Raw genomic sequence first — 15,638 nt, forward strand, 5'->3', positions numbered from 1 at the left:
ATCGGAAGCCGAAAGCCCAGCAACCATCACCAATGGAATCCAAAATGTTTTGCTGAACAATTTATGAGAATTTCTCGCTCTCTTTGTAGCGCCAGTTTGAATGAAGATTTGCTTTAATTGTTGCGAATTTAGCTCCAGCATATAGCCCCTCCAGCAATTTCTAATCAGTGCCCCCTCACCTGTCTGCCGGTAACCGGTGTTTGGTTATCTGTTGGGGCTTGCCGTGTATTTCCGCTCTATGGCCATAACTGTACCTCTGACTTGTGCTCGTTCGTGTGCGAGTGTGTTCTGTCGGGATATCACATTTTTCGACAATTACAGAGACAACCGCAGTGAACGGAGCGAACACTGAACACGAAACAGTGTGGCCCTTGCCATCATTGTCTGTCCATCATGCCTGTTAGCATTTGTATTCGAAAATAGTGTATGGGGCGGGGCGTTGGGGGATGGTTGATGGTTGATGGTAGATGGGAGAGCTACAAAAACATAAAAACTTTGCCATGACACTGTCAAACCACAATGGAGTCGCATGCTCTTCCGCTTCCGATTCTGCCTCTCCCTCATGAACACTCGCCTTGCCATGCAATTGTGAAACATAGTTTTCGGTTGCAGGGAGTCCTCGCCGGTCCGCCCACTCGATCCGGGCATATCTCAGTAGCGACAATTGCATTGGAAATTGGATTAAGCCCATGCCACAAAGAATCAACAGCAGCTGTCTGCCAGCAGAGCTTAAAATAAAAAGTGGGTTCGGCCATGACGACTGACAGCGGATTTGTGACATTTTATGTTGGTTGAATGGATACTGATAACATTGATATAATTAGCGCGATATCAAATCACATTGTTAAGTGAAAGAAAACTTATCAAAATCTGTGTCAATTCGTAATGAACTCATATTTCAATCTTAATTTGTCGTAGAATCCCACAAAGAATCCATCAGTGCAAAAAGGGCTCTGAAATGTTGCATCAGCTTAGCATTGGTAACGCTCGTAAAAAAAATCTTTGCCATGTGTTGAACTGACAGCGACTATTGCATTACTCTCTGGCAGCAGACCGGCACTCTAGCCAGACCCCTGTCCCAGACGGCAACAATCATAAAGAATCATGGAGAGAAATTGTTGAACATATCAAGCCATAACTCATGCTTTGTCCTCGTGTTCCTCGAACCTGTCTCGACCCTCAGCTGAATCTCTCCTTCTCTTTAATCTGGTAACCCATATTTGGAGTGCTGGATTTTTGGTTTAGGTCTCGTTTCGTTGACGTGACGTGACGCTGGAATTTTGCCTGGCTGGGCACTGACAATGACAATGCCATCCAAGTCTTGCTCAGAGACAAGCATGAGTCTTAGTTTTTCTCAGACGTCTAGTTGGTTTTTTTCCCTGTACATTTATAAAGATGGAATGTTAAATGCGCGTGCCAGGGATTACACGTGTCAGTGGTCTTGTCAATTGTCCGAATGAAGTGCAAGTTCCTCAATGACAGCATTTGATTTGCACTTTGGCCATATATTCACTCCTCGCAACAAGTTTTAGAAGCTACTTAAATCTGCATCCCCAAGTTTCCGCAACTGAGACTTCCCTTTTTTGGTGGGCCGCCTCCAAACTAATTACTTGACTTAATAGAGATGTCGATGGGTATGCTAATGGCGCCGATGATGATGATGATGCAGCAGCAGCAGCAGCAGCAGATGCTGGGAAATGGAGCACTACACCACGAACACGTTGAGCATTAATAACTTGTGATTTATAGTGAAAGATTAACTTTTTCCTCACCCGGCACTGATGCTGCACAAAATGGTGTTAAATTGCTAGCAGTTCGATGAAACTTTTACCCAGATAGTCACTGTGTGTGGGTTAGATGGAAAGGAAAGTTTGGGAAAGATGGGAAAAGTATTGTGATAAATGGTCTGCGTGAGCGCTGGGTCGAATTTGCCTGAGAAAAGATCAAGTCGTAGTCCGATTCGGGGATTATGAGTATCAACCAAAGTCAGCCACAGCCACAGCCACAGCAAAAACGAAGCCAAAACGAAATCCATTTTAAGTGACAGTCAAAGACACTTGGGGATAATCACTGGTAACATTTGCATCCATTCCGGCTCAGACCAAACATAATGACAATGTCGGCTGCCCCTCCTCAATCTCTAAACTGTCTTTTGTTGTGCAAAAAAACACACACAGACAAGCAAAATGTGGGGGGGGTAGAGCACCATGCATGGAGTGCAGGATAAGTCCATGGCTTTACCCAATCCCCTGCTCGCACATTCGCACTCATTGTACGAGAGACGAGACCCGGCTGCAGGTCCACAATGCCACAATGCACAATTTTTACGCGCTCTACTTCATAAATTAAATAGCAGCAGAGTGACATGCGACACACACACACACACACATGTACTTGTACTTGTACTCGTGCTCGTACTCATCGTGGAAGCATTATTGTCTTGTGCGGTTGTTAGAAAACAAAACGTCAAGAAAAGTAATTCATGGCACAAAAGAGACAGGCCGCGAGTCGGGGACGAGAGACTATGCGAGAGACTAGACGGACCCCGAGCCGAACCGGCTATGACTATGGCAATGTCTGTGACAAAGTTTCTACAAAGCTCTGCCATTCCACCCCACCATATAATCTGCGCCCCATCGTTCTGCTCCCCTACTTTGATATGCCACCATTAAAGAGTAATTTCAATAAGAGCAGCTGCGGTGTCTCCTTAAAGTTGGCAGAGAGCTTTGTAGCATATATTGGAAGTGTGTAATCCTGACCTAATAACAATATTTGAGTAGTGGATTTGATCTTTAGATAGAAAGCTTTTGGAGTGGCAGAATAAGTGAAACATTGCCAGCGGATTGGACTGCAATGTGACACAAATATTTGCAAAATGAATACTTGACATGTAAATTACTCCTTCAAAAGATATTCCGTAATTGCTTACCTTACATTACCCACACTTTTATTCATAGAATAACAGCCGCTTCAATTAATGACACACCCTCCCCCCCACGGCCCATTTTCTGGGCTTTCACTGACTGAATTTGCCAACTTTATTGCATTTATTAATTATGCCCGACTGCTATTTAACTCGTTTGCTCTTTTGGCTGTTTGGCCCATAAAATATTTAAAAAAAAATATGCAACACACTCGTCCCCGACACCGACTGACTGTCTTTCTGACTGTCTGGATGCCTGAATGTGGCAACAATTATTTAATTTGTTTTTTTTTTTTTTTTTTGCTGCACTTATTGCATTTTTAATCGCACTTAATATATCAGTTTGTCGCTCTGGTGCATTGTCCATTGGCGTTTTTATTTTCAATATTTTCTTCTGTTCAATATTTATGATGGCCATAATTTGTGTGATGTTTGGAATCGACACAAAGAGTCCACTGGCGATAGCCTTTGTCTGGAATGATTATAGTTAATCAATGGAACAGGTGTAAAGCCGCAAAAGAACTCCAAGGTTATGTTGCAACAAATAATGTTTCGGGTTAATTAAAATGGGAAATATAAGCCTGTTTTTTATCAAATATATTTCATAGCTTTAAAGCCACGCCGTACAGAGCTCTTTCCCCTTTTAACTGTCTACTGTCTGCTGTCGCTTGTGTATTTTTTTTCAAAGCTAATTTAATCTGTTTGCCCTTTCTCTTTTGCAGGACAGCCAACAATTTAAGCTCTATTCAATGGGAAATACAAAATCACAATAATTGCCAAATCCAGTTAAGAATCAACCCTCAAAAATAAAGGAAATAAAAGATAACTTAAAGACAAGGAAGAAGGGAAAACAAAACCCAGAAAAAGAGACAGAAGCAGCGACGGAAGTCGAGAGAAGGAGAGGAGACTAAAAATTGCCACAGCAAATTGCATGAAATTGCAACAAGGCAAAATAAGAGAAAGAGCAAGCGCTAGAGTAATACAGACAGAGAGAGAGAGAGAGACACAGACAGAAACGATAGCCAACAAAAGAGAGACCAATCCTAACGGGGTCAGTCATTTACTGCACGATTGCCGAGTCGGGGCCAGCGAACTGAAAGTTTAATTGCCTCTCATTCCCCACAGCCAAAAAACGGGAAATATACGAAAAAGAGAGAGGAAAAACTAGAACCGAATGCAACAATTAAAATCAAAAAGTTTTCGACAAGATGCTGCCCCTGCCCAAGCTGTCGAGGCGACAACAATTCTCAACTGCTGAGCGAATCCATCGACAAGTTGCCCAAGAATAAGAAAACCTTCCAGAAGCGGAAGATTTCAGAGGAAAGCGGAAGAAACCTTCACAAAGGAAAGGGTTAGACTCTAGCAAAAAGAGAGATATAGCCAGAGAAGGCACGCTGGAGAGTGGCGAGGCCTTCATAAATTGTCTGCTTCTAATTTGAATGGACTCAGCAGCATTCGACATTCAAATGCATATTTGGAAACTTTTGTTAATTGGTAAGTGACAGTCCGTGTTATTTTATGCTTGATGGAAACGAAAACTTGACCAGTCCTTGGATAACTTCAGGCTCCAAGCCCCAGTAAACAGCAGTGCTCCGCATGAGAGACCGACCAAGAGTAGGGCAATGCGAATAACTAAATGCTAATTTCAAACTTTCAACGCATCTTGAATGGGCTGGGAAAATAAAAAGGCAAGAAGAGGTATCCCAGTGGGGATGCAGCGCATTTGGCATGCTCTAACCACAGCTGTCGGTGTGAAAGGTCATTTAAGAATGAAGAAGGGACCACAAACCTAAGCCATTCCAGAGAAACACTTTTTTGTTTAGCTGCGTCATATTGTAATTACTATGAAAAGGGGCATAGCTCTGCGATCCGAAGCATTTTATACGCTTGCAGACTAAAGACATATCTAAATATATTCATAATTTTTCCTATTGAAAACTAAGTTCTATAGCCAGACAACAGATCCAATGACAGATTGAAATTAATTTAAATTAGTCAGAAAAGCACAAAATCGCAATACCCCTTTGGAAAGGGTATACAAAATACCCGCCGAAAAGGGGCACAATGCTGGAATAAAAGGAACACCCAGAGATAGCAGACCCTCCAAAGAAAGGGTTAAAAGTTGCCGCTCTCATATTTTTCTTTCATTTTTTCTTCTTACTTTTCCCTTCCGCTGTTCATGTTTAGCTCGGCCAAAAGAGTTTTTTATAGTGTGCTTTGCGCTGTTTTTCTTGCAAGGCTGGTTTAAATAGTACTTTCACCTACTTTCTTCAGAGAGTCCAAGGCTCTGCGCGACTCCTGTCGACTCTCCTCGACTCGAGGAAGTTAAAGCAGTTGGAGAGCGGCAACCCGCAGGGATATACCGCCTCAAGAACACGTTGAGGCTTTTAATTATGAAACAATCTCGCCGCGTGCATCCACTGGGCGTTTAGTTAATTTGTGTGTATACGAGTATGTTTCAAGTTTATTAGAAAGCAGCAAATTTGTTAATTTGAATCTCGCAACTTTTACAAGTTTTACCAAAATTAATTTGATGTGAGCATAGCCCTGAGGAGAGAGAGAGATGAAAGATAAAAGAAGAAGCTACCCCTGACAGTTTCGCTCACAATTTGATGAAATTGCGCTGCCATATTAGCAGGCAATTGACTTTGATTAATATCGAGCATAAAACGTTTTCGACTCGATTCAAGTTCGATTTCAATTTGTGGCCCGCATGCTCCTTCAATCGCAGTTCCATTATTATCCTTTTGTGCACTTTGACATGGGATATGGACTGCTACCACATTCTCGGCACTTAATAAAGTTTTTTATCTAGACCCCAGACTCCGAGGTGGAGTTCGACAGTGTATTTAGTGGAAAGCTATCTGATGTGATGGATGGCATCGATAAGTGGCAGACATGCATCTGGCTCTGCACTAAAAAATTGCATTTTATGCCAAAAATAAGGAGGAACGGGAAAAGAGAATTTTAATCTCCCACATTAAACCAAACATTGCATAATTACACTCCGAACTCTCAGATTTCCCGACCCCAATATAAAATGCAACTGCACTTGAGACTATGCTTCAGGGTTGACCACAAAAAAATGAGGGGGTTCGTAGAAATGGAATTCCTAAAAGTTTAGCTCCAAATACTTACTTAATGAGTGGCTCATAAAACTGCTCCTATATAGTATATGAAAGTAAAGTTCCTGTTCTGGGCGGGGAAACAAGCACAAATGTCAGACACAAACAGAAACCTCAACAATTAAACTTTGACTGAGTTCCAAACAAACTGGCAGACCAAACTGCTTTATAATGTATGAAGGTTTTTCTGGCTATTGCCAAAACAAAGTGACTGAAAATTGCACAAGCAACACCCTTCGGTCTCCTGCCTCCTGCCTCTCTTCGTTTGTATGTCTCTAAGTCATTGAAATGGACTTCTGTGCCGGATTTCGGGGATGAGCACAGAAAACAAAGTGTGGAAGCAGAGAAGAAAGCCCTTGTGGTGCAGACATGTGGCCAAGTTGTGAAATTATTTTGTTTGGCAAAGCGTTTTACTTGTTTTTGACAAGGTATTTTTTATCAAGAAGTGGAGCCTTGCTCCATGAACCCAATCAATTTTTAAGCAATTTCAAATGGTAAACTCTCCACAAACATTTATTGCACATCCAGTCATATTTTAACGAAAGACTCGCATATAAAAGTTGAAAGCTTTTTGCCATACAAGTTTGTGCAGCTATAAAAGTGTATACGAATTTATTTGAGAGCTTTCTCAGTGTATATTCGTCTTTGCCACCAGAGGGACCAGTATAATATAAGGCTTTCCCATAATAAATTATAAAATTATCAAAGCTTGGGCGAAAAACTATTATAAAATAGAAAAACTGCTTAAGAACGAATTGGTGTTTGAATAATATATTAAACCAGCAGAGATATCTGTATACTATTCTTCTTATAAGTAGTATAAACCATAATATAGGTGTTGTATAAGTTAAATCTTTGTAGAAGACCTCGTGGCATTTTACCATAATATTTCTGAAATCGTAGGGGTATTTTTATGGGAATAGAATTTGTGTGCTTCTATTATTCTCTATGGTTTTGAGCTTTACAATTTGAGGAAAAGTTGGTGAACAATAGACAAGCGATACAAGAATATAATATAACCATATCAAACATCTTCCATTTTATTCAGAATTTTATACTGATAGAAGCCAGTGACAAAATCCCCAAAGTGAATGTACCTATGTCTTAAACAGTATAGCATCAATTCCCTGTAATTTGTGCCATACTCTTCTCTATCATTTTGTCAGCTGTATAACAGAAGTTATTCAATAGAATTGGCGTTGTTTTGACTATAAAGTTTAAGAGTGAGATCTACAACTAAGAGAACAACTATGACTTAGTATTAAATGCGATACAAACACATGAACATGCATTGGTGTTGCATAATATTTAAAGAATTTAATATGCCCTATGAAGATTTTTCACATTTCTGGAACAGTTGTGTTAGCCTGTCAGACATTCCACTCAAAGCTCAACAATTCAATTAAGATTTAACAAATGTCAACCCCTTCAAGGAGTCAAAAATGTTGACCCAGCCATGTGGCAATACAATAAACAAATTAGAAATTACGATGCGATGAAGATGAAGATGACACTCAGAGAGACCGACATAAGGGGGAAAGCCAACTAACCAGCAAAACCATTGAGAATGTTAGCGCTGTGGAGATAAGAGCAGAAGAGTATCTATTCGTGTAGAGCCAGGGGGAAAGCCAAAGGGAGCGCCCTAATAATTTGTAGGTTGTGCCAAACCAGAAAACACACACTCAAAAGCAACACCACACAGATACACCAGAACCCACACAGAAACATCAGTGTACACAAATGTACTATTAGCACACAAACACATTCTACATATGAGAGTCTAGGGGTTTTTATTGTTGTGGCTTCATTTGCAATGCACAAAGAGAGCAGCCGAGAGAGCGAAGCGCGAGAGACAGGGCCCAAAAGCGTGGCAAGCTAGCGACCGCATCTAAAATGAAAAATCTCAAGTATCCACAGACACAGATGCAGATACAGGAACATCACGAAAGTATTAGGAACAACTTTGCATACACCGAAAAAAAATATTCTAAATTTTTCTAAAAATATTCTAAAATGGTATGTGGAGCGTCCCAAATTGACTTGTCATTCTGTGATAGTTATTTTTTTGTTAAGTGTAGACTATACACCCGATCTGCGGGACAACACTTGTGGCTTTTTTGGGGGCACAAACACACACCCCAGCAGTAGATACTCTTTGCAACACACTCGAACACGCAGTTGTTGCGGGTGTTAAAATGGCCGCAGCCACAATTTGTGTTGTCACGAAGTAAATGTTGACACTTGACATAGACAAATATACACGCACACCACCCATAAACATCTACATGGTAAAGGGTAAAGTAAGAGGAATACTAAAAGGCAAAACAGAGTGAAAGAAAACGAGGTGTCTGCTAACCCGTTAGGAGTTTGTTTTATGCTTCCGCACACTTGCCATTACACTGCCAGAGCAACATCCTCGCCCAGACTCCTCCGCTCTTTCGTTCGAACTCTCTCTCTCTTCCTCATTTTCTTCATTGTTTGGTTAGCTACAGCTACAAAGGGTAGCAAAGGCTATGATGTACACTACACCCGCGGGCATTCTTTGCAAAAAAAATTACAACGAATTTTTGAAGTTGCATTGAAGTTTTGGGTGTATTTACCGACTCCAATTCTTTACTTCTTTCCTCCCACGCTTCAATATTTGGTTTGGGCATCCCCTGCAGCCGCTCCTTTATTGTCGTTCGTGCCTTTATTCAATTTTACTTTGAATGCTGCGCTCATGGCAACACCCAAAAATCCAGCTACCTCACGGAGCAGCACCCAGCAGCATGAGGCGTTTAGTTTAGCACCCGAACAGCACCCATTCAACATCCACCCACTGTTCGTGACACTCTCTGATAGCAAATTATTACAGTCTGATGAGTCTGTCCCGCTGATGTATGAATGCTGTGCCAATAAATTGTGCTCTGTGCGAAAAGATACTAAAGAACGACCCATTTCCCTCCCTCCAATCCGTCTTTATTTTTTTGGCAAATCTTGTAGTCTTGTTATGTTGGGTCGGCACCTCCCACTCTATAAATGAGCCGGGGGGGTGGTGGTGGTGGTGGCACATCAATTTGTTTGCTTTATTTAAGTTTCTGTTTTGGTAAAAATTGTTTGCATACTTTGGCAAAGTCAGCGCCATGTCAGAAGACTTTGCCAAAGTCGCTTCCAGATTCGATTGGGTCGAGAGTCCAGCCGCCTCGAGTCCCAATTCGACTGTTTGTCCAGGCATTATGGAGCGGCACAGAGAACAATATTTTCCTAGGAAAACTGTCAATGGCATTTGTCCTTTGGCCCTCAGGGGCAATATGTTGTCCCCTTCCACACACACACACAAACACACACACACCCAGGCAACTTAATTAAACTGCTTTTCATTTTGGGAAGTTAACCACGTGCATAACTCAACTGGAGCGCAAGCAGGGACCGCACTTTCGGCTGTGCCAGAATATTTTCAAAGAAATTAATTAGGCAACTATGGTGGTGTGGGGGAAGCATCCTGTTGTGTGTGTGTGCCACATACCTGTCTATCCTTATTGGCCATATAATGCGGTAAGTGGCCAAATGCATTCCTCGATCTAAAAGCCTGTGGTTCGGGAGCAGACCCGACCGCAATCCTTGCGATATAAACTACCTTGCGGTTCAAAGTTGACGGCTGAAACTTTGTGAGTGTCTCGCGTCCGCAAGTTAATTAAAGTGCTTTATATCCTCTGCGTGGCGGAGGAATCCTTTTGCAGTTGGCAGTTTATCTTGAGGCTGTTGACAGCCAGCAAGAAACACTTGTTAAGCATTTGACGAGATTCAAAGTCAGTGCCTGGTAGAGAGACTTTCCCTTAGTTCTACTCTGATGAAAGGGAAACCAACATTCCTTATGGCATCCATGCACTCGAATCAACAAAGAGATTAAGTTGGGATTGCCGCCACATTCCACTTAAACGATGCGGGTTGCCAGTTGATAGATTAATTCGATTACACGGTGGCACACGCCACCGTCTCGAAAATTCGAATTCGCGACAAAGGCATAATTTGCGGCGAAATTCAATTGAAACAAATGGACTCGGGGAAGTGCTGGCAAAGTGCAACAACGGCAAATGGCAAACAAGGTGCAGATAAAAACTTTAATGCGACAATTTTCAGAAGCCACCACGAGCAGGAAACAAGAATATCACTGAGAGACAGCGGCAGAGATGACAACAAAAAAAGAGAACGCAGGCCGAAGACAAAAGCAAACTGCCACACAAAAGTTGCAGCTGTGAGGCGAACCGGAAGCAAAAGTTCGCTCCAACTTGCTGACTCCTTCGAATGGAAATGAAGTTGTTGGTTAGACGTTAACCAAAGGAGATTTGCTGGAATAGCCCCGTAATGATTGCAAGAGTTTTTGATTGTGACAAGGCATTGGCTTTTCAACTCTTGCAGACCGAAATGTATATGTAACCACCACCCCTTCAACGATGATAAATGTCCAAGCAGGCGACACCAATTTGTCAGTGCTCTGGAAATAGTTTACGATTGAGATCTTCCTCCCCTTTTTCTGGGTTGACAAGCTGTGTGGAGGCAAGGCGCGTGCGAAGGCATAGAAAATTCGAATTAACCGACTGGCCAGAGGCAACACTTGTCTTTGATATCAAAATAGCCGATGGCTGTAGATATTATATAAATATTTATGGCTGGCCCAAATCAAAGTGACAAGTAGCAGCTGTCCAAACTTAAATCAAAAGTGAAAAGTGAAAGATTTTATTGCTTTCGGCCAGAATAGCTTAGATAATCTCTGGCGCCACAGTCCATGAGGTTCTTTCACCTGCTCCATCTTTGGCCATCTTTCCTGGATTGTCATTTGCGGCGGAAGTGGAAGATGGCTTCCTTTGCCGTCTTGTCCATTGTTTGCCCCAGTCTTTTGTTCAGCTTCGGTGTCTCTTGCCTTACTTATTCAAGCTTTTGCGTTGCTTCTTACCTCTCATTGAGTGTCTCCACCACTCCACCACTCCACCACTCCCGATCCCAATCGCACTTCCTTCTGCTCCTTTGGTGCTCCTCCGTGACATGCCCCGAAGTTGTTTAAGCCGGCACTTATTTAATTTTCATGTAAAGTTGCTGCTGCAATTTTTGTCCTAGCATAAAAAGTTTCCCTCTCTCTCTCTCTCTCTCTCTCTGACGGGCGGGGCTTTTGTTTAGGAAAAAGTTGAAGTTAAACTGTTTTCAGCTTGAACGGCAAAGGCGGTCCCACTCCTGCCTGTCTCCCTCCCTTTGGCCGAAACCCAAACAGTTTCCTGCGCTTCGTATTAGGAATGGCAAAGTTGTTGGCAGCTCTGCGGCTTCCTTTGACACAAGTCGGTGGCCTTATCCGTTTCCCCTCCCTGTTCCGAGTTTCCTTTTGCTCCTTCATTTACAATTTACTTGCGGTTGGCCATCCCGGGGGCCAGGTTCTCATTTTCCCTGCATAATTGAATTCCTGGCAGCAGCAGCAAAGGTCAACAGGTTGTTTAGTCACAAATGAATACTAAATTATTGGCTGGAGTTTCGCAGAGATTATGATTATGCGATTGCCTGCCATTCAATTCCAAAGTAATTAGTTATTTATTTACTTGTTTTTCTGCCAGGTGTTTGCCGAGTTTCATGTCAGCAATTTGGATATTTGATTTTCATAATTAATTTTGGACTTTTCACATCACTTATGCGACATACGAATCAACAAATGTGCTTGGCCTTTCCAGCAAAAAATACCACAAATATTTTAGAACTTTGCCGGCTAATTGACAACCACTTCAAGTAATTGCATCAAATGCTAAGCATTTTTCCCCTATTTTAAAAACCCTGCCACAAATTTCGTTAGAATATTTACGGTCTTACCATGTTTGCGCATCAAAATATTAGCATAAATATTTTGTTAATTTATTTTGATATGACATGAAGCTGCGCATGCACATCCACCATTCTGACAGCCCTTCCGCTTTTGTAACATGCCAACAATTTTACATTTTACGCATCATTTTTCTAGTGCATCCATCAAGAATATTTGCATAGTTCATGAGACTAAAAACGATTACATTTTAGTAGTGGAAAATACACAAATTACCCCCTAAACACACAAAATACACGAAATGCTTCATTAAACGCATGATTTGATGTATTAGAAATGAAGTATGAAATGCAATTTAAAGCCTCATCTCGTGGCCTTCTATGCATCTCATTATTATTTTTATTATTATTATTCCTGTAGTTTAGTAAGAAAAAGTGTGGCATGCGAATAGTTTTCCAGCACGTTTTCCTATTGAGAACTTTTTCTCTCTTTCTCAAGGCCGCTAGCAGCGATGTCAACGAGTGAAAATCTTTGAAATTTTTTCCTGTTTAGCATGCAAAAGATGTCACAAATGAATGTCTTCGAAGACAATCGATCTGAAGTCGTGACCCAGAGTTCACTGCACCACGAACAGACACATAAGTATAACAATATTTCCAAGCTAATGTCCGTGGGAGTGCATCTTTTATTTCAATTTACTGTTGCATAAACCGCGACGCAGTTCCTAGAAATATTCCATTTGTCAGTGTGTGTGTGTGTGTGTGTGTGTGTGTGACAGGGAGGGGCGGGAAGTGAGACGAATCAACAACAATTCATTTGAAGCGCATCAGAGACGAGTGCCTCCGTCGGGGGCACTCAGTCATGCAGTTAGTGTGTCACTCAAGTCAACCCTGGCAACCCTGACCGGGAGGTGGCAACCCAAACCCTGCAGCAGGCCAATGACGCATCACTCCCGCCCATCATTCATAAGAGTGAGGGTAGCCCATAGACCTTTCCATTGGCATTTATCTTCGTTGCCTTTGGGCGGCTGACATTTTAGATTCGGCATTGTCTCAGCCCAGACTCATGCACTGCCAATGGCATTTAATGTTGACAGGCACCCTGCTGACAGACCCTGCAACATTTTAATGCATTCGACAGGACGCCTACTCCTCCAGCTCTGCAGTTGCTATTGACCGATTCTTTGTCCAGGTTTTGAAATAGTTGCACACACACGTGGCGTCCCATTGTCATAGCCAGGGCTTAGCATTCACTTGGTTATGGCACAGCCAGCCAGCCCACACACATTTGAACGGCAACCGCATCCTGACCATCATATCCCACCCACATCATGCCGATGCTAATGAACTGGTTTCCCGTATTGACAGCCGCCCCCACAAAGGCGGCTCCTATTTCTGCTCTCATTCTGTCGGACTTTTCTGTTATATTTCCTGTACAAAACTCCCAATGACGGACGACTCCGCAGAGTTAATTGAATTTTAGACCGATCCGAAATTAACTTTTCAATTATGCGCCCCTACTCTGAGGCATGAGCTTACAAAAACGACATTCGCATCTCGATATGGGGCCATGGCTGGTTTTAATGTTCGTCCTGCACTGGAGAGTTTATGGCATGTTAAATGTGTTTTATGTTGCCAGTAATCGTTGACAGTGTTGTCGCAGTTCCTGTTCCTGCTCCTGCTCCTGCTCCTGCTGTTCGGGGATAAGTGATCGCACACAAAACAGAGAACAATCTCATCCCAGCAGCAGCATCCCAACCTCATCCCAATCTCAACTCATCCCAACTGCAGCCTCCAGTGCATGTTCTGTTTGGATCTGTGCTCTTGTTGGTGGACAGCATGTTGACAGCAATAACAACAAGAGCATACATGCCTCGTTGCAGAAATTATAGACATAAAAGCCATGTCCCACACACACACGCACACATTGAGCTAAAATATCGTTCTACTTGGCCATAGCTGACATGACAGTAACTTCAGCTGCAATGCCACCAAACTACGAGCAGCAGTAGAAGCAGCAACAGCAGCAGCATCATAAACTGTTGCACTGTCTTTGCCACCGGAATGACATTCATAGGTGGCGGGAATGGCAGGGTTTTCGGAGCAGCATGAGGCAGACGAAGTTTTGCTCCAGCTGAGGTATAAAAATTGCATTTATGCATGTGACGTGTGGCTCCTGCTCCTGCACGCCAGCAATTTGTGCAAGCAAAAGCAAAGTTTTGTAGCTCTGAATTGGAGATTCTCCTGTCATTGGCGACCACCACACGGCCCGAAGAGCGGACGTGTCGGCTGTGGTTCAGCAGCACCAGCAGCAAACAAAAAATCAAATTTTAGAGGCTCCTTGGGGTGAGTGCTTTGCTCTGAACAACTCCTGCAAGCCGTCCCTGGGTGTATTAAGCAGTCATTAAGTACTCTAAGCTGTATGGCAATGAACGAACCAAAAGGTGATAGTAGATGATTAAAAGAGTGCCAGAATTAGCGACAGCGACTGGCAAGACCGATTCATTATGGAACTAAAATGCAACACACATTCTTACCCAACCCACGAGCACATCCTCCCTCTTTATACTATCACTTCCCTGGGGAAAAACAAACAGAAAAACCGTTTGCATACCTTTCGGATGTCCTCCATTTAGTGTTTTGCCAGTGGGACCGCCATGTTTGCTGTTTAAAGAGGTACAAAAAGAATGCCACTTGTAGCAACACTTGACAGGCACTGCGGCAATACTGCATGCCACCGTGCCACCCAGCTCCACCCCCACTTAATGGGAAGTGCATCTGTACATACAAATATCCACCATTTGGGGTCAGTGGGATAATGTTGATAGCCGTGGCAGCAGCAGCAGCAGCAGCAGCAGCCGGCTGCCACTAACGCACATGTGGCAGTAATTTACATGCCTGTCTATTTGGTATGCTTGGAGGTCGCTGCTCGCAGCTCGCCGCCTGTCAGATCCGTTAGGGACTCAAAGAGAGAGAGACAGTCAGAGAATGAGAGACGTACAGATGAATGGGCTGGAGGAAAGCGAAAAATTGTACATGTAAAATTCGCTAGCAACACACAGACACATTGCCACATTGCAGAGGCAGTGGGCAAGGGCAACCTTCAAAACAGTTGCATGCATTTTTCAATTTTTTGGAATGACGAGGCGATGGTTTATGCCACGCCGCTCCCACGAATGCCTCCGCGTGCCTTATGCAGCGTCGCCACAGTCGGTGGATGGCTTAAAATTTCACCGCATGACATTCATCATACAGCCGGGGCCCCAGACCCGAACCATTTCGACCCGACTCGACCCCCAGCTGTGTGTTGAAGTAGGAAGGTCCTATGGCCCTATGGCCACAGCCACTGCCACTGTGCTTTTTGTGTGCTTTAGATATTAGGGTTTGTTTTTCCACTTGCAGCAAACACTCACACATATGCAAAACACCACACATCCACTCATACACATGAGAGAAAGAGACAGAGAGAGAGAGAGTGATGCCTGTGTGTGTGTTACCAGAACAAACATTGCAAAATTTATGTCGTCTCATAAATTTGTAGCATAATTCTGGAGCTGCTGCTGCTGCTGCTGCTACTGCAGCCGCCACCACTAGAAAATGTTTGGCCTGCAATTTTGTGCTTTTGGCCAAGCTGCAGCCACGCCCCCCAGCCGCCCAAAAGTCGGTTTTTGGCCTTTGAGTCGTTCTCCTCAGTTTCTTTTCGTTTCTATGTTTGTTGGTCTAACGAACCGCGTAAATGCAATTTCTTCGGTTTTATTCTTTTCCGTTTTTGTCTTTCTTTAGACTTTGGCTTTTTTGCATCCTCCTAGAAA

General features: G+C 43.0%; 1 protein-coding gene across 2 annotated transcripts in view; it reads left to right on the plus strand.

Moving 5' to 3' along the window:
- The window catches only part of LOC117582552 (putative neural-cadherin 2), a 171,312-nt gene that overhangs the window by 93,253 nt on the left and 62,421 nt on the right, over window positions 1-15,638 (plus strand). For both annotated transcript variants that reach the window (XM_034270377.1, XM_034270379.1), the window contains exon 4: window positions 3,646-4,417. In XM_034270377.1, the coding sequence (XP_034126268.1) occupies window positions 4,363-4,417 (55 nt within the window). In that variant the 5' untranslated portion in view covers window positions 3,646-4,362. The remainder of the gene's footprint in view (window positions 1-3,645; window positions 4,418-15,638) is intronic.

The sequence above is a fragment of the Drosophila guanche genome, unplaced genomic scaffold (assembly GCF_900245975.1).
Source record: "Drosophila guanche unplaced genomic scaffold, DGUA_6, whole genome shotgun sequence".
NCBI lineage: Eukaryota > Metazoa > Arthropoda > Insecta > Diptera > Drosophilidae > Drosophila > Drosophila guanche.